The 24,655-nt window shown below is 42.1% G+C and overlaps 1 protein-coding gene across 3 annotated transcripts in view; it reads right to left on the bottom strand.

Moving 5' to 3' along the window:
* Positions 1–5,095: 5,095 nt before the first annotated feature.
* Positions 5,096–24,655, bottom strand: part of twsg1a (twisted gastrulation BMP signaling modulator 1a) — a 54,882-nt gene continuing 35,322 nt past the window's right edge. For 2 of the 3 annotated variants that reach the window (XM_072266921.1, XM_072266866.1), the window contains exons 3-5: positions 14,001–14,100; positions 8,658–8,924; positions 5,096–6,153 (exon numbers count right to left, since the gene is read on the bottom strand). In XM_072266921.1, the coding sequence (XP_072123022.1) occupies positions 5,972–6,153; positions 8,658–8,924; positions 14,001–14,100 (549 nt within the window). In that variant the 3' untranslated portion in view covers positions 5,096–5,971. The remainder of the gene's footprint in view (positions 6,154–8,657; positions 8,925–14,000; positions 14,101–24,655) is intronic. The other variant, XM_072266794.1, reaches the window with a different exon arrangement.

Consider the following 24,655-nt stretch of genomic DNA (forward strand, 5'->3'; position numbering starts at 1 on the left):
GTCTGTATAAAGATGGCATGGGAGTTTCTAGTGTTTATGTTTAAGCTAATCCAATGATTACAAATGCTTCAAACAAGAGAGCAGCATTATGAAAATTCTTTCAACAAAGTTCCATATTAGATTATAAGAAAATCATTTATTTAAACTCAAATATTAGAAACATTTGGACAACATCCAACACTGAGCAAACAGAAATTGGAAGACTGAATCCATCACCTTCATGTTTTTGGATCCTGTCCAAACTCTATTCCCTAGCTGTTCAACCCTCTCTCTCTCCCCCCCTGCAGCCATGTGAAATTATAACTTATTATATTTACATATTTCTAACATCAGTAAGACTGCCAATTTCCATCTCAATAACATTGTTTGACTCTTGCTTCCTCAGCTTCTCTGTTGTTGACCTCTGGTTTACTCTCCAATTGACTTTGTTCAGGCTCCCACAGCATTGCAAATTTAATGTGATTCAAACTCTACTGCATTGGTCCTAACTCACAGCAATTACATTCCTGGTCCAACCATGTTGATGCCACAGCCAAAAACTTTATCTTTGACTTTTCCCATCTTTCACCAGATTGATTCCCGGGATGGCAGGACTTTCATATGCTGGAAGACTGGATCGACTAGGCTTATACTCTCTGGAATTTAGAAGATTGAGGGGGGATCTTATTGAAATGTATAAAATCCTAAAGGAATTGGACAGGATGGATGCAGGAAGATTGTTCCCGATGTTGGGGAAGTCCAGAACGAGGGGGTCACAGTTTGAGGATAAAGGGGAAGCCTTTTAGGACTGAGATTAGGAAAAACTTCTTCACAAAGAGAGTGGTGAATCTGTGGAATTCTCTGCCACAGGAAACAGTTGAGGCCAGTTCATTGGCTATACTTAAGAGGGAGTTAGATATGGCCCTTGTGGCTAAAGGGATCGGGGGTATGGAGGGAAGTCTGGTACAGGGTTCTGAGTTGGATAATCAGCCATGATCATACTGAATGGTGGTGCAGGCTCGAAGGGCCAAATGGCCTACTCCTGCACCTATTTTCTATGTTTCAAATTTCTGACATCCTGTCTAAATATCTTTACTCCTCAAATTCTGGTCTCCTGGTTCTGACACTACTCACCCTGCAAATTCCCTTTGTCAAAAGCTCCCTTCTGAAAGGGGCTATAGGACTACTAAAACAACAACAAAAAATCACACCATTTTAAATGTTTCTTCCCCCAGGCAATTAATCTGATCAACCATTTTAGTTAGCCCCCAATCCCCTATTACCCTTGTCACTGTACTGTAAACACTTTAAACCACTTTTATTATGTATTTATGCACAGTTTATTATCTATCCTTATTTTAACCTAACTTTGTTTTTATATAATTTTTTTTTAATGATTGTTGAATTTTTTTTGTTGCATGTCACACCCAGAACCAACACAGCACATAATAATACATGTAAATGTATATGGCGAATAAAGCTGATCCTTGATCCTGCCATCAAAAGCTTAAGTACTGGAAACTTTGGGAGCATTGGAAACTGTCTTCAGGTGTCAAAACTAAACTCTGGAATTACCTCCAAGAATACACAACTTTAAGATACTGCCTAAAACTCTCCAAGTTTTTGGTTGTCCTTCCCAACATATGTGCATCCCACTCTCATTATCAAGCCAAACAACACACTGACAAAATGTTTTGAGAAGTTTCTACTACATTAAAGTTGGTATATGTTCTTTATGATGGAAGGAATTATTGACAGGTTGATTATCCAATATGCTGTGAAAATAAGTAAGCCATTATCAAATGGTGTAGTAGATTCAATGGGCCAAATAGCCTAATATTGCTCCTATATCTTATGGTCCTAAGACGACTGAGGTGAGATGTGTGTATAAAAAGATTACTAAACCGAGCTCTCTACAACCCCCTGATTTATGACAGACACATGTACCTGGAAAACGCCAAGTAACATTACAGAAATAAAAAAGTTAAGGACAAATGAATGAAAGCAGATTAAAACAGAACATTCCAGTGTGTGGAGAACAGTGTTAAAGTCAAAAACAGTTTTGTCAATGTGCTTCTAAGATCCAACGATTTTTTAGTGAAAAATTATATAAATTGTGAACTGTCATATTTTCATGTTTTGTTGTGATCTAAGGGAAAAGTGTTAAGATCATTTTAAAATAAAACTTCCACAAAAATATCATTAAATTTGCAAACCCATGGAATATTTTTATGCAATTATAAATGTTTCATGGTTGCCTGTCTTTCATTCATTGCTGTTAATGGTTGTTCAATTTGCAGTCTATTTACACCAAATAGTTTTCCTGTTGGGCTTAAATAAAACCACCCTTACTGTCGTAACTGTGAATTTTCCGTAAAATTGCAGCATTAACAAGTGATCTAGATTCTAAGATTAGAATCAAGCTAATAGTCTGGTCACAAACAAACACAAAAGCTGGCTACGGGACAACTTCTTTCTACAAGCCATTAGACTTTTTACTCACATGTCTGTACATTGCAACGAAGTCTCAACACAGAGATTTTTACTCCCTCACATTGGATGCATTGAAGATTTAAATAAATTCTAAAGTAAAGAGGAATGAAATTCATTTGAATGATATTTGTTGATTTAGAGTTGGTGATGAACTTTACTGTAATATTCCATGTAATTACAAATTAAATTTTAAAACAATTCATTGAAATTATTAGGAGAGGAGTACTGTTTGCAACAGAAAACCTTTAGGACATGTGGAACAGTGGTCTTACAAGCTGGAGTGAAGAACCAAATGCCTATGCATAACCATCACACAGAAACCCAACACAAGGGATCCCTACCAGGTCTGAGAACACTGTGAGCAGACAAGAAAAACATTCCACCTTAAAGATGGTACATATATGGTAAGGAACTATTGGGACCAGTTTTCCCTCCAAAGTAAATATATCAGATATTAGCATTATGTTTCACAAGAGCTCCATATCAAGACTGTCTGGTTATGAATGTAGGAGGAAATATTTCAGCTGATAAGTACTCCAGTCTTTCATCCCATTTTACCTGCTATTGCAATTCTCAAACAAAGCTTCTTTAATTCTGTCCAATATTGGGTTGCTTGAGACTTGAAAAGGATCTGGATTTTTACCACATCTCTCATGATATTGTGTTGCTGCTGTAGTGAAGGAAACATGGCAGTTGATTTGTACACAGTGGCTAATCTGTTTTAGTTGTAAAATCTGATCAAGATTGGTACTTTTCTTCTAACCTGAGGGAGCAAACAAGGAATGGAAGCCTTTCAGGAATGCAGCGTTCATTCTCTCTGTACTACAATTGAATGCACATCTAATATTTTTAAGTTCAATCCTTTACATTGGTTCTTGAACCTTTCATCTTCTAACTCAAAGTTCAAAATAAATTTATTATCAAAGTACATATACGTCACCATATACAACCCTGAGATGAAATTTCTTGTGGGCATTCACAGTAAATATTAGTAACACAATAGAATCAATAAAAAGCCTCATCCAACTGGACAGACATATAACCATAATACAAAGGCAAATACAGAAAGAAAGGAAAACAAAAGAAATAATAATAATTATATATAAGTAAGCAATAAATATTGAGAACATCAGATGCAGAGTCCTTGAAAGTGAGCCCATCGGTTGAGGGAACAGTTCAAGTGATGGGGCAAGTGAAATTATCCTCTCTGGTTTAAGAGCCTGATGACTGAGGAGAAATAACTGTTCCTGAACCTGGTGGTATGAGTCCTGAGGCTCCTGTACCTCCTTCCTAATGGCAGCAGCAAGAAGAGAGCATGTACTGGATGATGTGTTCCTTGATGATGGATGCTGCTGTCCTGCCTCAGCACTCCATGCAGATGTGCTCAATGGTGGGGAGGGCTTCACCTGTGATGGGCTGTGCCATATCCACTGCATTTTGTAGACTTTACACATGATGGACTGGGCTGTATCCACTACTTTTTGTAGGCTTTTCCATTTGAGGGCATAGGTGTTTCCATACCAGGCTGTGATGCAGCCAGTCAATATATTCCCCACCACACATCTATAGAAATTTGTCAAGAGTTTTCGATGACATTCCGAATCTTCGCAAACTTCTAAGAAAGTAAAGGCGCTGCCGTGCTTTCTTCATAATGGCACTTACATGTTGGGCCCAGGACAAATACTCTGAAATGTTGCTGACCTGCTCCACCTCAGATCCCCTGATGAGGACTCACTCATGGATCTTCGTTTTCCTCCTCCTGAAGTCAATAATCATCTCCTTGGTCTTGATGATACTGAGTGAGAGGTCGTTGTTGTGGCACTGCTCAGCTAGATTTTCAATCATCCTACGTGCTGATTTGCCACTACTTTTGATTTGCCCAACGACAGTGGTGTCATCAAGAAGTTTAAATATGGCATTAGAGTTGTGCTTAGCCTCACAGTCATAAGTATATAGTGAGTACAGCAAGGGGCTAAGCACACAACCTTGTGGTGCACTGGTCCTGATGGAAATTGTGGAGGAGATGCTGTTGCCAATCCAAATCGACTGGAGTTTGCAAGTGGGAAAATCAAGGACACAATTGCACAAGGAGATATTGAGGCTTAGGTCTTCAAGATTATTGGTTAGTTTTGAGGGGATGATAGTATCGAATGCTGAGCTGTAGCCAATGAAGAGCATCTTGAAGTATGCATCTTCACTGTTCACATGTTCCAGGGTTGAGTGAAGAGCCAATGAATGGCACCTGCTGTTGACCTGTTGTGATGGTAAGCAAATAAGAGCATGTCCAAGTCTCTCCTCAGCCATAGTTGATATGTTTCATCACAAACCTCTCATAGCATTTCATCAGTGACTATAAGTGCAACTGAATGACGGTCATTGAGGCAGGACACCACGCTCTTTTTAGGCACTGGTGTAATTGAAGCCTGCTTGACACAGGTTAGTACCTGTGCACCCAGGTGCAAGTGCTCCTAGCTCAGCCACAGCTCACACTAGGCACTCCAGCCATTAACATAGGAACCATGTGGGCTGAATGAGGGGAAGGAAGTAAAACTCTTTCAAACAGTGAGGGCAAAGGCCGATAAATAGAGTTGAGATGCACCTTGGCTCTGATTTAACTGAATAATGGAGCAGACTTGATACTTGCACCGTATTTGCATTTCAAACATCTCTGTAAATCACTGAGGTATGTCTAATTATTTTCATGAGATTATGCAGGAGTTCCAAATCAAGGCTACTATTGGCTCAGAGCACAGGGAGGAACTCACTGTAAAGTATTTTGGCATGATGAAATAAATAGTTTTTTTATATGTCAGTACAACTCTCTACCAAGAGCCGGCCTTGCATTCTGCTCCTCATTAGACTGCTCAGGGGAGCAAGGGTGAAGCAATTTTAAAAAGACAGATCAGAATTCAATCAGGGGACTGAAACACCTACTTTGGTTTCATACAAACCACTTAATTTTTCCCAAAATTACTAAGAAAGCAACCTGGGTTGCCCAAGCCAACGGAATACCCTGTGCAATATGAATGTTCCCACCAGATCATTTCCGTCCTGATCTACAGGTAGATCTTTTGATTCATTTTTATTGTTGAAGTGCTACTTACATAAGTGAGAGAGAAAAGTAGAACTAACTCTTAAACACCCTTGTCACTCCTACAAGAATAGTTTATTCATAGAGCTATGTAAGCAGGTGCAGGAGTACATCAATTAAAAAACAGAAGATACAATTGATTTATTCCATATATCTACATGTCAGTATGATTTTAAAGGAATGCTTTTTTTTTAAATTACACATCAGCAGTAAATTACACCATATAAAAAAGCTGCAGTTTCAACTCTCACGTCACTTCAAAGTTCCAACATCCGTAATACATTCTTAAGCATGAAGTGCAGAACTTTAACAAAAAAAGTAGCAAAACTCTAAACTTCACATGAAAAGACGGTCAATATTGTTAGCTCTACAGCGATTACATGCTACCCTCACATTACAGTTCTGTCTTCAAAAGGTGCAGTTCATGCATTTGACCACTTTGTTGCCATAATCAATGCAGTCTGGGCCTATACATTCACAGCAGGCATTGTGAAACCATCTGTACTTCGAAGCACCCATGGACTCGCATGAATTTTTACATTGATGGATTGACATGCATTCATTGAAGTAGACCACGGTGCACAGAGGCTCTGCAAAATATTTTTTTAAAGTCAATAAAATTTCAAAAACATGCCTCTGACAAAACAGAACATCTAAAACATGCTTCATACAAATGTTAGCACACAAAACTTGATACTGGGACAGAAATAGTCAAAGAGATGTGAAAAAGCTTGCTCAAAAAGGTAGATTTTAATATGCATTTAAAGGAGAAGACGTTTTTGAGTAATAAGGAGAGAAGTTAGGCTGGGACTGGGCAGGAGACCCAGAACCGAAAAAGCAGTGATCTTAGATGTATAGGCTATAAGGTATTTCAGAGATAGGATGGGACAAGGCTGTGGAGGAATCTGAAAGTGAGAATAATAATTGAAAAAAAGAGGAAACATCAGCAAAATAGATAAATAAAGGTCGACAGATACATGGTTAATAGAAATTGAGCAGCAGAATTTTTGCTCAGCTCAAGCTTAGCAAGGATGTAGAGCGAGATGATGCTCAGTGGTATGACTAAAGTAATTAACAATATAAACAACATTTTTAGCAAATCGCATGAGGCAATGTAGTGAAAGTGAACAACAAATTTCACATTATCCAAGTCATGGAAAATAAATCTCATTCTGAAAATTAATGGTCTTAGTATGGGTGAACTCAGCATCAACCAGGATACCAGAATTGCACTGAGTTGCTAGGACACAGAATAGGGAACTAAAGACAAAGGCTTTAGATTTCCTAATGGTAGATGGAATTTAATCCTGATAGTTGTGAGGTGATGCATTTTGGAGGGGGGAGGGGTCTAAAATGGGTGGGACATTCACAACCATCAGTAGGACTTTAGGAAGACCAATAGGACCTTGGTGTACAAATACAAAGATCCATATTGATAGCAGCACAGACAGATAAAGTGGTGATGAGAAAAAGATGGGATGCTGTTCTTTCCCAGATCCCCTTCAATCTCTTTCCCCTTACCATAAACCGATGCCCTTCTCCATGGAGAAAAGCATCTTATTGCACTTCGCATAATACAGGTGACGCTTGCATTGTGCAAAGCCATGTCATCTTCATCTGGCAAAAGGCGCAAGTTGGGGGAAAAAGTTTAAATTATTTACTTTCTATCCTTTTAAATAAATTTCATCGGAGTGAAATTTTATTCCATAGCCATGATTTTCATAGTGAATATTGAAGTCTGTAAGATAATAATGCAGGGGTCACCTGTACAAGGTATCAGCTACTCTGAGTGGGAAATTAAAGGAAGCATTAATTCCAAAAGCATTAATACACTATTGTTTTACTAATCCAACACTAATTTAAGTGCTTGCAACATAATTGACCCATCAGATTATCTTTTAAGAGGCAATGAACTCTGGAATTGGAATAACTACAAAGTGCTGGCAATATTCCAAAGTTTTATTGGTATAGTTTTATTGAGCATTGTAAACAAGCATGATGAATGTTTCACACAACACATTCAGCTCAATGGAGGGGGCTGAAGGATGAAGGAAAGGTAGAGAGACAGGGACAGGAAGCTGGAGAGCCTGTTAGTCCCTGATGGTGAAAAGGGAAGAGGTGAAAGACAGGTGTTGCAACTTCTATTACAGCATTTTCTGTAACTTCTCAATTAACTGCACTATACATATAAAAGTTTCCATATTTAAGTTTGTCACTGTAAAATTCTTGCCGAACCACTATTCTCCAGCTCTAGCCTCCACCCAGCCGCATCATCAAACAAACACCTTAAGCAAAGAGTCTCTGTCATACATTGTGACGGAGCCAAAGTGTGTCATCCTTCAGAACAGGCTTTACAACCTTTGCTCCAATTGCGTACGGCAAAGGAAGTATACAAACTGAAGTAATTTAACCACTGTTGTTTTATATCAACTGATAGGAAAGATTTGAAAAGCAAAAAGGCTAGCAGCTGGTACACATGCTCATGTTTACATCAAAGGTGCTGAATTTAAGAGGGTTGAGAGTTTCATGTTCCTAGGAGTGGTCATCACCAATAATCTGTTCTGGTCCAATCATGTTGACTCCATAGCTAAGAAACCTCTGTTAGTGTTTTACTTTGTACTATCTCAAAGCACTGTTGTAGCGAATTGAACAGTATGCAAGACACGTTTTTCACTATACCCTGGTACATGTGACAGTAATAAACAAATTTACCAAGAATAACTGGAAACACTCAGCCAGTCAGCCAGCATATGTGGAAGGAGAAACAGAGTTAATGTTTCTGACTTGAGACCCTTCATCGGAACTGGGTGTGAGTACAATAGAGCCTTTAGTGGCAGAGAAGATGCAGCAAGAATGAGTAGAATAAAGGGAATATCTGTGACGGGTTAATATCAGATGAGCCAATGTAACAGTTATAATCAGCTTGTTACTACTAGCAAAGCTATAGGCCATTTCGGCAGGCCAGTCTTTGTGAATGAAAAGGAAACTGTGCCAGAATCAAAGGCGGACAACAAGCAGAAATGACCTGTTCAGACAAGACAAAAGGAAAGAGTTACCGAGCTCAACACAACCAAACAACAAATGGTATCGTTACCTTTCTCAGTCACGACTTCTACATGGGGGCTGTTTACAGGCAGTGATATATTCTGAAGTGGAGACATGTCCAGGCTTTCCAAAAAGGAGACTAGGTTCTCGTGATAAGTGAGCTCTTCTGAGACAGGGAATGAGACGATGTTCCAATGCAGGTGAGTTTCACCTTCTGTCAGAGCACGGAAGAGAGATGGGATGGGTTCGTGTAGCTCTTCTACAGTACTCTTTGATGTGGGTGGTGTGTCACTATAATTTCTAGGGTTGCACATTCCTAGGAATTAAAGAAAAATTAACATCACAGCATTAACCTATCACATTTCACTTTCTCTAGAGGATGCTAGTTCAGTCTGCTGGGATCAGCAATCTCTTATTGCATTAGCTATTGTATAACATTAAGAGGAAACCTATCTTTACAAATCTTCAGGCAGAAAAGCAATGAATAAAGAAATCCAAAACTTCATTGAAAGAGTGATCAAAGGAACAAAGACAGGACCAGAGGAAAAAAATGAAACAGTAGAATTTACAAAGGCTCAAAACAAATAGTCCCTCAGAGGAACAAGAGTAAGTCATTTAAGTACTCAAGTTTATTCAGTCAGATTGTGACTGGTCTGTTATATGACTCCTTAGTATCTTTGATCAATAAGAATAGCTTAAAAATTAACAATCAATAATCTGTATACAGCTGTATGAGGAAGAATATTCCAAACGTACCACCACCAAACATGTGTTTCCTGATTTTACATTCTGATGTTAAGTGGAAATATGTAGATTTTCATCTCTCTATAATTCTAATTGGTTCTAATATTATCCTCAAAAAACCACATTTTAAAATAATTCTAATGATGAAAGGCCATCCAACAGGGATGTAAAGCTTTATCTCTCAAAGGATGAAGCCTGACTTGTTGCACATTTTAATAATATTTTTAGGGCTTGGTTTTTCTCACAAGTTGCTATTTGTTATTCTGCAGACAAGTTTTTCATAGTTTGTCAGTATATGTGACAATAATAAACCAATCCCAATGAGGAGTTAGGTCCTTGTTAAGAAGAACTTGTGCACTTATTAAACCCTTCTGAATATACAAGTTAACACGTATAAATGCTTATACTGTGGTGGACATTGGACACACACAGCTAGTCTCTGAAGAGCGAATGAGAAAAATAGTTAAATTGCAAAAGACAAAAGTAACTGTTCCAAGGTCTTTGACAAAGCCCCTCTATTTACCTTCTCTTTTCCCTCAGTTTCAAATCCCATCCCCTTTAACAATGTAAGAGCATCAAATAGCTTAATTTAAGAGTTAAATTCCTTGCACACCAGATCACCAACTGTGCGTGATTTGTTACCTTCTGCTCAAACATTGCAGGAATCAGGATTTATAAATAACAAAGATATCTCAGTAATTTGCAAAGTAAGTAAAAATAGAATGCTTATTTGCAGACACAACACTGCTGAATTTTGCAAAGAAATCAAAATTCGCTCATTGTTGTGTCAGATATTGGTCCTTAGGTAACAGTCTTTCCCAGAACTCCAAGTTGCCCTCCCCCCGCAATAATGTAAGCACAAAATCCTACACAGTTAGAAATGTAACCTTCCATGAGATACCTCACACCTTCAGAGACCCACTTCAATCCTGACCTCTGGTGCTGGTTGTGTGGAGTTTGCACGTTCTCCTTGTGATGGGCAAAGATGTTGGCTTGGGAGGTGAAATGGACACTGTAAGATGCCCCGAGTGTAAGCGAATGGCAGAACCTGAGGAATGGAGGGGGAAGGTCAGGGGTTGAGGAGAATAGGCTTGGGTACAAGGTTCAATCAGGGCGGCGGGGTCCAGGCCCCAGAGCATATTGAAGCAACTGAACCCAATGTTTGGACAATTTATGCGCCAAGCCAGATTGAAAAGGTCAGGGAGATGGGGTCCCAGGCGAGCGACAGACTCACTGCTCCAAGAAGTTTAATTCGGCTCTGCATGAACCAAGGTCTGTGGGCAGATTCTCTTTGTGGACTTCAGTTTAGAATGCTACTTCCTTGCGTTTATTGTTTGCATGATTTGTTCCCCCCACCCCCACCCCTGCACAATGAGTGTTGGACAGTCTCTTTTTTAAAGTGGGTTCTTTCGGGCTTCTTTTTTTTGTGGTTGTCTGCAAGAAGACGAATCTCAGAGCTGTATAATGTATACACACTTTGATAATAAATGTACTTTGAACTTTGGAATTGGTATAACTAGGTGCTTGATAGTCAGTGAGACCTGTTCATGCTGCATCCCTCTATTACCAGAAAGGCAGCTGTAGGGTCACAGAATCATGCAACACTGAAACAGGCCTCTCAGCCCACCATGTCCACGTGGAACTACACATCTGCCTTCCCCGCTACATAAACCTCTGATCTTAGTTCAAGGCACAGGACAGCCAGCCCCAACGTCCTGGATTTCCTTGAAGCAAGGCTGCAAAACTGGTACAACAATTTTCACTTGTGATTTGTGGCAGAGAGGCACAGCTCATAGAGCTGCTGCCGCCGCTTCCAGCATCTCAGCTTCGATCCTGGCATCTGGCACTCGGTGTGTGCACACTCCACGCCCCCACTGTAACTGGACAGGTACCCCCAAGTGCTCAGGTTTCCTCTCACATCAAAGGTTGGTAGGTGAACAAGGACACGGTAAATTGCCCCTGGCTGTGTAGGTCAGAGGTAGAATCTGCAGAGTTGATGAAAGTATGGGGAGAACAGTACACAGAGAAAGTGGGAAAGTGACTGCCCTGTAAGCTAGAGACTGAACTGGATAGAAAGAACTCTTTGGAGTACATTGAAATACTCTAAAGTATCCTCTAGAATACTTTAATAGGTGCAAAACATTGGGATGCCCTGAACTAACAAAAGTCCTTCTTTCTTTTACCTGTAAATGCACCAGAACGTTCCTTTCCAAATACAGTGGATTCCTGTTAATTGGGCCACTGGTTAATTGGGGCAGCCATTTATTGGGACACGGGCCACTTAGTTGGAGGAAGAGACTGTTGCCAGTTTCTAACTAGTGTCAGTCATTTGGCAGCTAGACACTACACTGTGCTTAGAGCAGAGTTCTAAAATAGTGTCACTGTGTATGTTTGTGTTCAAAAAGCAGTGCGTTTTGGCACAGATAGTTGGTGAGAAACAGTAAGAAAATTGGGAATGGTTTTGCTCACTGCAGTATCAAGCATTCAGACTTGGAGATGCCAGAAAGGGCCAGAAGAGAAAATGAAACAATTCCACTACTTCAACAAGTTAGAAATTACAAAGATTTAAAGATATTACAATGAAAATGAAGATTTGGAGGATGCAGTTGTCTAAAGTAGTGTATGAAGGCAGTCCGTTACTTGCAGGAGGTGTCCATGCTGATGTTAGTCCATTTACAGTCAATTATAAGAATACAGCAGATGAATTCATCTGTTGATAAGTATTAGGAACTAATACACAGTTTTATAGCACTGTATAGGTCTTGGTAGTGTCCTAATTTGTTCTGTATTTCATTTAAGTACATGAATTGGTTCTCAGTTGGCAGTTTGTCTTTTTTATCCCTATTTCCATGAAACTTCGGCTAATTGGAGAGCCGCTTAATTGGGCCATAATGTACCGGTCCTGATGTGTCCCAATTAACCAGAATCCACTGTGTAGAATTATACAATATTTGGAAGTGTTACCCAAGTATTAACTTTTGCAATATCATGCACATTTTAAAATTCCAGTTTTGGTGTAATATATAATCTATATGTAACACCCTGGGAAAGGTTTCACTGCTAATGTAATGGTCTTTCTGTAGAAGTAGTGTTTGGGCTGTGGTTAGAGATAATGGGTGTTTTGGAATGTGAGCCGTCCAAAGAAGAGAGTGTGTTTTCGTGCTGTGTGCCTGACACCGAGGTGACCTGGGTCTTTTGTTCCGTGGGAGATGGAGAGAGAAGACGCTGGACAGATCATAGGAGTGGACTTGGAGTGGGGCCGGGATTTGACGAAGCCCAGGGAAATCGATGAACGATCAGCGAAAGGGAAACCGTGAGCTCCAACTTGTGCACATTAGACTGTTTCATTAAAATGGGCCCTTTTCTTTTTGCTTTTTCTTTATTAACCCTTTAGTCAAATTAATTATAAAGCTAAGTTGTTTAATTGCATATGGTTTCGACGAAGGGATTAAAAGTAACATTAGCAAATTTGCAAATGACACAAAGCTGGGTGGCGGTGTGAAATGTGAGGAGGATGTTATGAGAATGCAGGGTGACTTGGACAGGCTGGAAGAGTGGGCGGATGCATGGCAGATGCAGTTTAATGTGGATAAATGTGAGGTTATCTACTTTGGTGGTAAGAACAGGAAGGCAGATTATTATCTAAATGGAGTCAAATTAGGAAAAGAGGAAGTACAATGAGATCTAGGTGTTCTTGTACATCAGTCACTGAAGGCAAGCATGCAGGTACAGCAGGCAGTGAAAAAAGCTACTGGCATGCTGGCCTTCATAACAAGGGGAATTGAGTATAGTAGCAAAGAGGTCCTTCTGCAGCTGTACAGGGCCCTGGTGAGACCACATCTGGAGAATTGTGTGCAGTTTTGGTCTCCAAATTTGAGGAAGGACATTCTTGCTATTGAGGGAGTGCAGCATAGGTTCACAAGGTTAATTCCCGGGATGGCGGGACTGTCATATGTCGAAAGATTGGAGCGACTGGGCTTGTATACTCTGGAATTTAGAAGGCTGAGAGGGGACCTTATTGAAACATATAAGATTATTAAGGGATTGGACACGCTGGAGGCAGGAAGCATGTACCCACTGATGGGTGAGTCCAGAACCAGAGGCCACAGTTTAAGAATAAGGGGTAGGCCATTTAGAACAGAGTTGAGGAAAATCTTTTTCACCCAGAGGGTGGTGGATATGTGGAATGCTCTGCCCCAGAAGGCAGTGGAGGCCAAGTCTCTGGATGCTTTCAAGAAAGAGATGGATAGAGCTCTTAAAGATAGCAGAATCAAAGATTATGGGGATAAGGCAGGAACTGGATACTGATTGTGGATGATCAGCCATGATCACAGTGAATGGTGGTGCTGGCTCGAAGGGCCGAATGGCCTACTCCTGCACCTATATCTATTGTCTATAATTGCCAAACTCATAAGATTAACAGTAGAATGTCACTAAAGCCAAGTTAACAGTTAGTACAGCGAAATTTTAAACTCTAAATCCAATATGGGGAATGCCAAACTAAACTTAAGCAAGCTGCAATTATTCCAATAAAAACACAACCCAGATAATAGTACATTGTACTTTTCTTGTTCTTTACAATTGCAGTTTAACAATCAGCGTCACAGAGATTAAACTAACAAATGCCTGAGGACAAAAGATGACTCACCCACACAGTCGCAGCACTCGTCCCACAGGGTCCCCAAGCAAAGCATGCATTCCTTGCAGCACGAACAGTTTCCGTCCACGGGGCGACACTGACAGAGCTCCTGCAGGAAAAACATAAGAGAACAGACAAGCAAATAAAGAACTTAAAATATCATCAGCACACAGCATAGAAAAATATCTCAGTGCCATTTTAGATATAGAGATAACTGGACTACAGATGTTTGAATCTGGAACAAGAAGGAACAAACTGCTGGAGGGAGTCAGCAGGTTAGGCAGCATCTATAGAGGGAAATGAGCAGTCGATATTTTGGGTCGAGCCCTTCATCACGACTCCAAACACTAACTGTCTATTTCCATCCACAGATGTTGCCTAAACCACTAAGTTCCTCAAGCAACTTGTTTTTTGGAGGAGCTAACTGGTATTGTGGAACACTGACAAAAATAGAGGCCTTTGCTGTAATTACCATACAAAACAAAAATTTGTGATTCTGTTGTTTTCACTGTAATAAAGTCCATTTGTCCCATCAGGTAGATGCCAGCCTCCAACAGAAGAAACTCATCAGTCCACCCTCTGCTTTTGCTATAGCTCAGAGACTTATTTCAGAATCAGAATCGGTTTATTATCACCGGCATGTGACGTGAAATTTGTTAACTTAGCAGCAGCAGTTCAATGCAATACATAATTTAGCAGAGAAACATAATAATAAGCAAATAAATCAATTACGTATATTGAATAAATTTTAAAAAAAACGTGCAAAAACAGAAATGCTGTATATTAAAAAGAAGTGAGGTAGTATCCAAAGATTCAATGTCCATTTAGGAATTGGATGGCAGAGGGGAAGAAGCTGTTCCTGAATTGCTGAGTGTGTGCCTTCAGGCTTCTGTACCTCCTTCCTGATGGTAACAGTGAGAAAAGGGCATGCCCTGGGGGCTGGAGGTCCTTATTAATGGACACTGCTTTTCTGAGACACCGCTCCCTAAAGATGTCCTGGGTACTTTGTAGGCAAGTACCCAAGATAGAGCTGACTATATTTACAACCTTCTGCAGCTTCTTTTGGTCCTGTGCAGTAGCCCCTCCATACCAGACGGTGATGCAGCCTGTCAGAATGCTCTCCACGGTACAACTGTATACATTTTTGAGTGTATTTGTTTACCCTCCCCTATGATTGTTTTGCCCCCTCTCCTCACTGAGGAAGCATTTAAATTGGCATCTGTGGCAGGTCAGTAGAAGCCAATTCACACTTGGAATATTGGTTACAGCTTTGGTCATCCAGTTATAAGAAAGATATCATTAAACTGGGAAGAGTGCAAAGGTGATTTCCAAGGCTGCTGCCAAGACTTGAGGGCCTGTGTGATATGGAGAAGTTGAGCAGGCGAGGACTCTACTTGGAACACTGGACACTGAAGGGTAACTTTATAGAGATGTATAAAATCACCCAGGGCCTAGCTAGACTGACACAGTCTTTTTCCCAACGAAGGGAAATGAAAGATTGAGGGCATATTATTATGGTGAAATTTGAAAAAATCTCAAAAGGGAGTTGAGGGGCAACTTATTAACGCAAAGGCTGGTGCCAGAAGAAGTGGCGGAGGCAGATACAAGAACATTTAAGACATCTGGATACAACATGGGGTTTGGAAGGACATGGGCTAAATGTGGCAAATGGGACTAGCTGGATGGCCACCGTGGATTAGTTTGGTAAAAGAGCCTGTCCCTGTGCTGGCTGTACTATTCTATGACTCTGGTGTGTGTCAGGGAGCTACAGCACCCTGGTGGAACCCAATACGGTCAGTGCCCTGACATACAAAATACCCACAGATGGCAGAGGTCAGGATTGAATGCAGCAGCTGTACCACTGTACCACTATTTGTGACTCCTAAAAGATTTTCAGAAAAGGCAGAAAGAGGTGAGTTATACAGCTCTCGTTACATGCACGTGCAGTTCAACTCTTTGAGTGATTATGCAGAAATTTTGAAGTTAATAACTTATCTCCTTCTACTTAGGCCATGAACTTAGCAATCACCCCTGTTGTGGACCACTTTCTGGAGGTCCAAGATGCTGACTTCTACAATGAACGGATCTGTATGCTCCACGACTGCTGGACTAAGTGTGTAAATGTCGGAGGGGACTATGTTGAAAAATAAATGTGCAAGGTTTTCTAAAATTGACTCCTTTACCTTAGGCCACAAACTTATCAATCATCCCTCATATATCAAGTATTTGGTAATTTAGGACTATTAAGCATAGTTTATTATTTCCAAAAAGATAAAACAAAGCAGCTTGCAATTTTAATTTTAGAATATATCATTTTTAAGAAAAGAACACAAATTTTCTTTAAGGCATCTTACAAGTCTTTGAATGGCTTGGAACACATAAAACCATCCACCTGGCTAAGTCTGGGAGAGTGAGAGTTATCTGACAATGTTTTCTTGTTTTGTGGCTCCTTTTATATGATTTGGCCCGCAGCCTACTCAAATCCTCATCAACGAGGATCTTGTGGATCTATTCCACACTGTCGTAAAGAGCTTCACCCCCTTTTTTGTGTAGTTTTGAGAACAGAATGAAAGGAAGGGACTCTGCAGATGCTAGAAACCTCGAGCAAGACACAGTGGGTCCAGCGACACCTATGGAGAGAAATAAAGAGTCCATGTCTCAGCGCGAGATCTTTCACCAGGATTCACGAGTTCTGATGAAGGGCCTCAATGCAAAATGTCGACTGTCATGGACCTGTCGTGGTACAGGGGACATGATAGTAAAACCATCCAGGTCTTGGACGGCCAGCTTAAAGTATCCAAAGTAATATATTCAGGCTTAACCTTCCTACCCTACATGGGGGCCTGTGTAGGGTGTTTTCACCCCGTTCTAAAATGCTGAACAAGCAATCATAAGGGGGCTTAAGGGGGTGTTTATCGGCAGCACAGTGGACAAAAACGAACAAGGTAGGTCAACTGGAACCCAGGGGTGCGGTGTGCCATGATGGGAGGTAGCAATAGGTGTAAAATTATTGAGTTTACTGAGGAGGTTCGTGACGTCAGGAATAAAGTTGCCCGTAGCAGCTGCCTGTACATCAACTCAGCCGCAGAGGACTGCAGGTCCTCTTTTGGAGCTGTTCTGAGCACCCGTAGGACCCATGGGAGACAACTGTGTCAACACTTGTCCGTCAGGATGGCCTCAGAGCAGCCCATTGGTCCGTGGGTGATATGTCATGGTGTGATGCAGTTTAGCATAGAAACACGGAATCTACAGCACATTACAGGCCCTTCAGCCCACAATATTGTGCCGACCATGTAACCTACTCCAGAAGCTGCCTGGAATTTCCCTATCACATAGCCTTCTATTTTACTAAGCTCCATGTATTTAATTAAGAGTCTCTTAAAAGACTCTATTGTATCCGCCTCTACCACTGTTGCTGGCAGTGCATGGCATGCACCCGCCACTCTCTGTGTGAAAAACTTACCTCTGACACCGACGTTTTGGGCCATCGTGGCCCAGGGGTCCGACGTGAATTGGAGACCGCGATCGTGGTAGGAAGAAGTATCAGATGGCGTGCCAAACCAAGCGATCCGGGTATTAATGAACACATGAGCCACACCCACAGCTGTGGTCAATGCCAGAGGACAACTTCTGGCCACCTGGTGGCACGGTCCACAATGGTAAGGAAATGTGTGAAATTGCAGGAGGGGTGGGGTGGAAACAGGACTAACTAGGTCCACATTGATGTGGTCAGACCGTTGCTCAGGGACCTTGAAAAGTGCTGATGGTGCCCAAAGGTGACAGGAAATTTTCACCCACTGACACACAAAACAGGCTGCACTCCAGTCTCACAAGTCTTTCCTAAGGCCGTGCCACACAATCTTAAAAGCAACTGGTTTCTTTGAAGCCTTCCCACCTGGATGCAATGGAGTTTGCCTTCATTTTGCAGACACAATGGGGCAAAGGCTACCGTTTGAGACATTGCACAGGAGAGAAACTCTTGCATCCCCAAACCTGACATCAGCCCATGAGTGCTGTCCGGTAAGCCTGGACCTCCGAGTCAGCGGCTTGGTTGGCTGCCATGCCGGCATAGTCAACATGCGTGTGTATGGCATTGATGGCGGGCCATGAGAGGCCACCAGCATTATTTTTCCCTTCAACATGCTGTATGACAGTCATGAATTCTGAAATGTAGGCCAGGCGTCATTGCTGCAAGGGTCTGACGCTTTGGCCATTGTGTGTACAAGGGGTTTGTGGTCAGAGAACGCCTTGAAACCCCGATCATCCCGTAGACAATGAAAATGGTGGGTAGCCAGACAGAGATCAAGAAGCTCACGGTGAAACATGCTGTACTTCCTCCTGGGGTGGGGGGATCTGATGGCTGAAGAAGGCACACCTCCAACCAACTGTTCATGCACAGCACCCACAGCATTGTCTACGGTGTCAGTAGTGAAGGCTATAGGTGCATTGAGGAGTGTGTGCGCCAGTAGGGTCGCGTTCAAAAGAGCTTATCTGGTGTCTTCAAATGCACTGGTCATGCCCACTGACCACTCAAGCATGCGATAATGGGCACTGCATTTAAGGGCACTATACAAGGAGAGCATAAGTTTAGCAGCTCATGGAATGAAAAAGTGATAGAAATTCACCATACTTAAAAATTCTTGCCGTGCAAAGTCCATAACAGCAGCAACTTTTGATGGCAAGGGTATTGCACCTTCTGCAGAGATGCAGTGGCTTAGAAAGTCAATAGTAGCCAACCTGAACTGGGATTCAGTGGGGTTAATAATCAGTCCATGTTGGCTTAAGTGCTTGAAGAGTGTGCAGACATGTGGTAAGTGTTTGGTTTTGGATGCGCTGGTGACAAGTATATCTTCCAAGTAAACAAAAAGAAAATCTAAGTCTTTCAACAGAGTTCATTAGCCGCTGGAAAGTCTGTGCTGCATTTTTCAGCCCAAACGGCATGTGCACAAACTCAAATAAGCCAAATGGGGTTATAACAGAAGTTTTGGGAATGTCCTCAGTGCACAGAGGCACCTGATGATAGTTCCTGATTAAATCCATTTTAGAAAAAAATATCTTTCTGGCTAAATGTGCCGAGAAGTCTTGCATATGTGGTAGCAGACAACAATCAGGGTGGTGGCCCTGTTAAGATGGTGGTAACCACCGCACGGACAGCAAACACTATCGGGCTTAGGGACCATGTGTTTGGGTAAAGCCCAAGGACTATTCGACCTGTGTACAATGCCAAGCATTTCCACGTTAGCAAACTCAGCTTTTGAGTCCAGCCTACGTGCACGGGCATGGACCGGTGAACCAGTTGTGGAAGTATGTGCTCAACCCCATGCTTTGTGACTGCAGTGAAATGTGGGCTTGGTGAGGTTTGGGAATTTGCCCAGCAGGTGAGTGAATTCACATGTCGATGCATGCAACAGAGTCATTGTGGGGAACTTAACAGGATACAGTCCTTTGCATTCGTGCACAGGAAATCTGCACCAAGCAGAGGTCTAGCAGCTTAAGTGAAGACAAAGTCTCACGTGTGGTGTTGTCCACTCAAGCAGTGTAACTCATCATGTCCCATACGTTTGGATCCTTCTGCTGGTGGTGGCCTCCAGTGAGGGTCCGCCACTCTCGGCATTATAATCCATGGGTGATGTTGGCAGCACAATCAAGCGCCTGGGTATCACAGGAAGCTTCACCCTGAAAGGGAGTCTGTAACGAACAATAGATGATCGTGGCAGCTGGGATCTATGGTGTTCATGTCGAAGTGTGCATGGTAAAAACATAAACCCAGCATTATCTGGTTTAGAGCTGTGAGTGTAAGTACGCTGGAGGCTTTTCTAATGGGGCTTACTGAGACAAGGAGAGGAGGAGAAACAGAGCATCTCTGCCTGGTTGAGTGTAGACTATCGACCATTTTAGCAAGCCCCCTATAAACATTCATCGGTGTACTAGCGAAGGCTGAGCACACTTGATGGATGGTGCTTGCCCAGGAGAGATAGTACGTGGTCTATTAGTTCTGAAGGCCTAGTGTCCCCAGAGCCAGGCAAGGAGAGCAACTGTTAGGCACACTTAGGCTCTGACAGTCTAAACGTCTGTAATAGGTGAGTTTTCAGAGTGAGCTGGTGAGTCTTCTAGTAAACACACCACTTTGGCTGCAGTGGAACTACTTAACGATGCTACAACGTAGTGAAATTTGGTATTGACCATGGTGATTTCTTGCAGCACAAATTGGGCTTCCGTCTGTGCAAACCACGCGATTACGTGCTGCTCCCAAAACTCCAGCAGTATCAAAGTTACTACGTTGGTTGACATGTCATTGAGCAATTCTGGAAACGTCAGGCAGCATCTGGGTCACCAATGTAGGATTTTGTGAACAGAACATGCGAGAGTTGTTTATGTGCTTAACAGAAACTGCATCTCTTTATTTCCATTATGAACGAAACCAAAAGTAGTCGCCTTACACTAACATCATATGTTAGACGCCAGCTCTTAAAGAGAACACAAAAACTCAATGACAATGTTTGTGAATTATGTAGAACAGTTTCTACTATGAACAATATGTGTCATCAGTCACCCATTACATTATCCTACTCTATCCTTCATTTCCAGCTCTAAACCCACATTTCTTCATTCCTCCACTATCTAATAATGCATGAACCTCAGTCTCAAATTAAATCCTTTACTGAGCCTTTGCCATTCTCCAGACTCATTACTACAAGTGAAGACATTTCTCATTTCAGCCTGAGGCCTGATGCATTGGTTGTTTGTCAGTCTTCGTTTATGTATAATTTTTCATAAAGAATCCTATTGCTCTTCACTTTTTCTCTAATCGCCTGCATGCAAGAAAATAAATCTTAAGGTAGTATAGAGTAACATATACATACTTTGATAATAAATTCACTTTGAACTTTGTGGGATAGAGTTTTCGTCTTTCTTTTTGTTTGTTTGATAGTGAAAACTAATTAGTGAAATAAGTGAATATGTAAATCACTCCAGAAGAAATCAACTCTAAATTGGCTGTAGTGGCAACTCTAAATTGCCCTTCCATGTATTCTAAACCAACAACAGGGTAGTGAACAGTTAAACAGCTTTAAGCATAATTGCCAAATTCAGAATTAGAGAAAAGCAAATCAACGTTGCCATGCAGGACCACTAGGCTTGAAAAGCAGTTTATATGCAGACGTCAAGAGACTCATTTTATTTATTGCCCAAAACGTATTATATCCATAACCAAAAACCCTGCAAGTTTCAGTGATTATATTTGTAAGTGCGAATGACTATTTGGGGAAGGACAATCATCACTTGCAAACCTCTGGTTGTAGTGCTGGTTGAGAGCTTTTAGAGAAAGACCCTGCAACAAAGGAGGTAGCGGAAAAATGCACTCTCCCAGCTCCAATAACTGAAAACAGAACTTTACAATACTTTCCAGATTTTGCCAAGAGTATTGGTTTTAATTAACCTCTCACTCCCCAAGGATCTTAACATAGCCCTATGTTTCTAAGGCAACTAGGTCAGATTTATATTGGAAGGGGTTAAAGAATTGTTAAAAGAATAAAGGATAAAATGACTAGCTACATTTCCTGGAGAAAGTGCTCAAGTAGTCCTTAAACAGATGTGTGCTGGCATGTGTAGATGCAACAAGTTTTTGGTTTTAATTACATCACTGCCCGGATAGTCAAGTTAGCTGGAGTTGTACCTTGGCCTCATGAAACAGCGGGATAAGTCAATCGAGCTGCTGTTCATTGCAATAATATTTATAGGGGTGGTGGGATACAAAATAATGTGAAGAGTATTTACTACAGGAGGCCAACAACTCCATGTAAGTTGCACCTATATTCAGTGAAGAGACCTCAGCAGAAAATCTGGGTTGTCATCCTAGTGCCATTCTGCAAATAGTGGTGCATCTTTGGTGGTGTCATCCACTGGGTGAAACATTAAACCGAGGCCACTTCTCCCAGATGGCTGCAAAAGATCCCATCACACTATTCAAAAAGCTGAGGAATACTCATCACAATTTGTCCTTCTGTCAAAGTAATCTCTGGTTATCACATTGCTGTTCATTGAAGCTTACTGTGAAACTGGTTACTCCACTCCCTACGTGTGGTAACTTCTACTTTGAAAAAGGCACGCTCGACAACTTCATGCCCAAAGAAACAACTTTATCTCAAACATCAAAGCTGATATGTATATACAGAGGCTTTCACAACCCGTACGGCATGGCAGGAACACCATATACAAAGCACACCAGAAGTAAAAAGAATGGAAGTAAAAAAAAAATTATCCTAATTAGTACTAACTTACTTTTGATAATGCTCACATTACAACACTTCTCCCCCTTTAAAATCCAACATTCCCCAAACGTAAAAAAACTAGGAAACAAAAATAATGGTGTTATTAACTTGCGTACCCCTGAAAACTTATACTAGTATCTCAGCAACAGTTTATCAATACAAAACATCTGGAAAACATGTCAGATTCAACATTCAATCTAACAACAACAACAACAAAAATCTGTCCCATCAAAGATTCAGTCTGTCAGGAAGTTTACAAGTGCGCCGTAATCTGCGCACTACCCCCGGTGACCCAGAAGGCACCACTGGTGATGGTGTTTTGGGTGGGTCTGGTGTTGGGGGCATGAGAGGGGTCTGTGTGTCTGTGTGAGAATATCCATCCTCTTCAGGGGACCCCGACCCTTCTGCCAGCGTCTCACCCTCTGGCAAAGTCACTGGTGGACATGCTTCCACCATAGTCTGTCTCACTTTTGCCTTCATGTCCAGGCGCAGCAGGTCCAATCTTGACTTGGGCCTACACCCCAACAGCATCTCTGCTGGAGTGCGGGCAGTTGTAGCCTGTGGCGTGAGGCGGTATTTAAACAAGAAACGCCATCGGCTTCAGGCCTTCCTTCACTATCTGAACAGCCCGCTCAGCCAAACCACCGGAGGCTGGGTGGAAAGGGGCCGTCCGAATGTGATGAATACCATTCTGCTGCATGAACTCACTGGTGAATGTCGGGTCATTATCAGTGACCAGAGTGTCAGGCAATCCGTGAACTGCAAACACTTGCCTGAGTTTGTCTGTGGTTGAGGGGGCTGCGATGTTGTTCATGATGTGAGCTTCAATCCATTCAGAATGCGCATCTACCATTACAAGAAACATCTGCCCCATAAAAGAGCCAGCAAAGTCTAAATGTAGCCTAGACCAGGGGTGGTCTGACCACTCCCATGGGTGCAAAGGAGCTGGTGGTGGCATATTCTGATAAGTCTGACATTGCGTGCATGATTTTACCTTGTTCTCCAGATCCTGATCCATTCTTGGGCACCAAATGTAGGATCGTGCAAGGCTTTTCATTCGAGACACTCCTGGGTGACCTCATGAATTTCCTCCACAATCTGTGAACAACCAGTGGGAGACACAATGGCTCTCGCGCCCCGGAAAATGCAGCCATCCTGCAGACTGAGTTCTGTCTTGCGTTTGGCATAAGGCCTCAGTCCCTCTCCTTCCACGACTCTGGGCCAACCTTGTAAAAGAAAAGTCTTGACCTGGGACAGGACTGGGTCCCTCTCTGTCCACTGCTTGATCTGGGTCGCCCTTACAGGTGTCTCTGACAGCCTCTCCAATGAAAACACAGTCTCTGGAGGCACATGTGTAGTAACAGGTGTCTCAGGTAAAGGTAGTCGACTCAGTGCATCGGCGTTTGCATTATCCTCACCCGCTCTGTACACTATAGTGTACTGGTAGGCTGACAATGTAAGAGCCTAACGCTGTATCCTGGCTGAGGCTAGTGGTGGGATGCATCTAGTCTCACTTTCATCAGTGGTTTATGGTCCGTATAAATTGTAAATATGCGTCCATAAAGGTACTGATGAAAGCGTTTGACTGCAAAATCAATGGCCAGACCTTCTTTGTCTAGCTGTGAATATCCCTTCTCAGCAGCTGTCAGGGTACGTGAAGCAAAACCAATAGGCTTCTCTAAACGGTCCTCCATTACATGTGAGAGAACTGCCCCTATTCCATAGGGTGAGGCATCCCATGCCAGGGTGATCTCGTCTGGGTCATAGTGAACAAGCAGCATCGCTGAGTGGAGGAGTTCTTTCACTTCCTTGAAAGCTTTCTCCTGCTCTTCACCCCACTGCCACTTAGTGTCATTCTGAAGCAGCTTATACCCTTGAGAGGTCAGGAAGAAACTTGCCATAATAATTCACCATGCCCAAAAATGATCTGAGTTCAGTGACGGTCTTGGGGCTTGGGGCCTCTTCAATAGCTCTCACTTTGTCCTCCACAGGGCAAAGCCCCTCTCAGCTGTGATCTTGTGTCCCAGGTAAATCACACTCGATGCCAGGAACACACATTTTCTGCGCTTCAACCGCAGCCCTGTGTCTGAGAGCCTCTTCAGCACCCATTCTAAACTAGCCGGATGCTCCACCTCTGTGATCAAAATATCATCAAGGTACACTACTACGTGCGGAATCCCCTGCAGTGAAGTGTCCATTGTTCTTTGGAAAATGGCAGGGCTGGAAGCCACTCCAAACACCAGGCGATTTTACTTGAATAATTCCTTGAGCGTATTAATTGTGACATACTCCTTTGAATCCTCGTCGAGCAGCAGCTGTTGGTAAGCGTGGCTCACGTCCAGCTTTGTGAACAGCTTACCCCCGACAGGGTCGCAAACAGGTCATCCACTCGTG

Source organism: Mobula birostris, chromosome 1, assembly GCF_030028105.1.
Source record: "Mobula birostris isolate sMobBir1 chromosome 1, sMobBir1.hap1, whole genome shotgun sequence".
NCBI lineage: Eukaryota > Metazoa > Chordata > Chondrichthyes > Myliobatiformes > Myliobatidae > Mobula > Mobula birostris.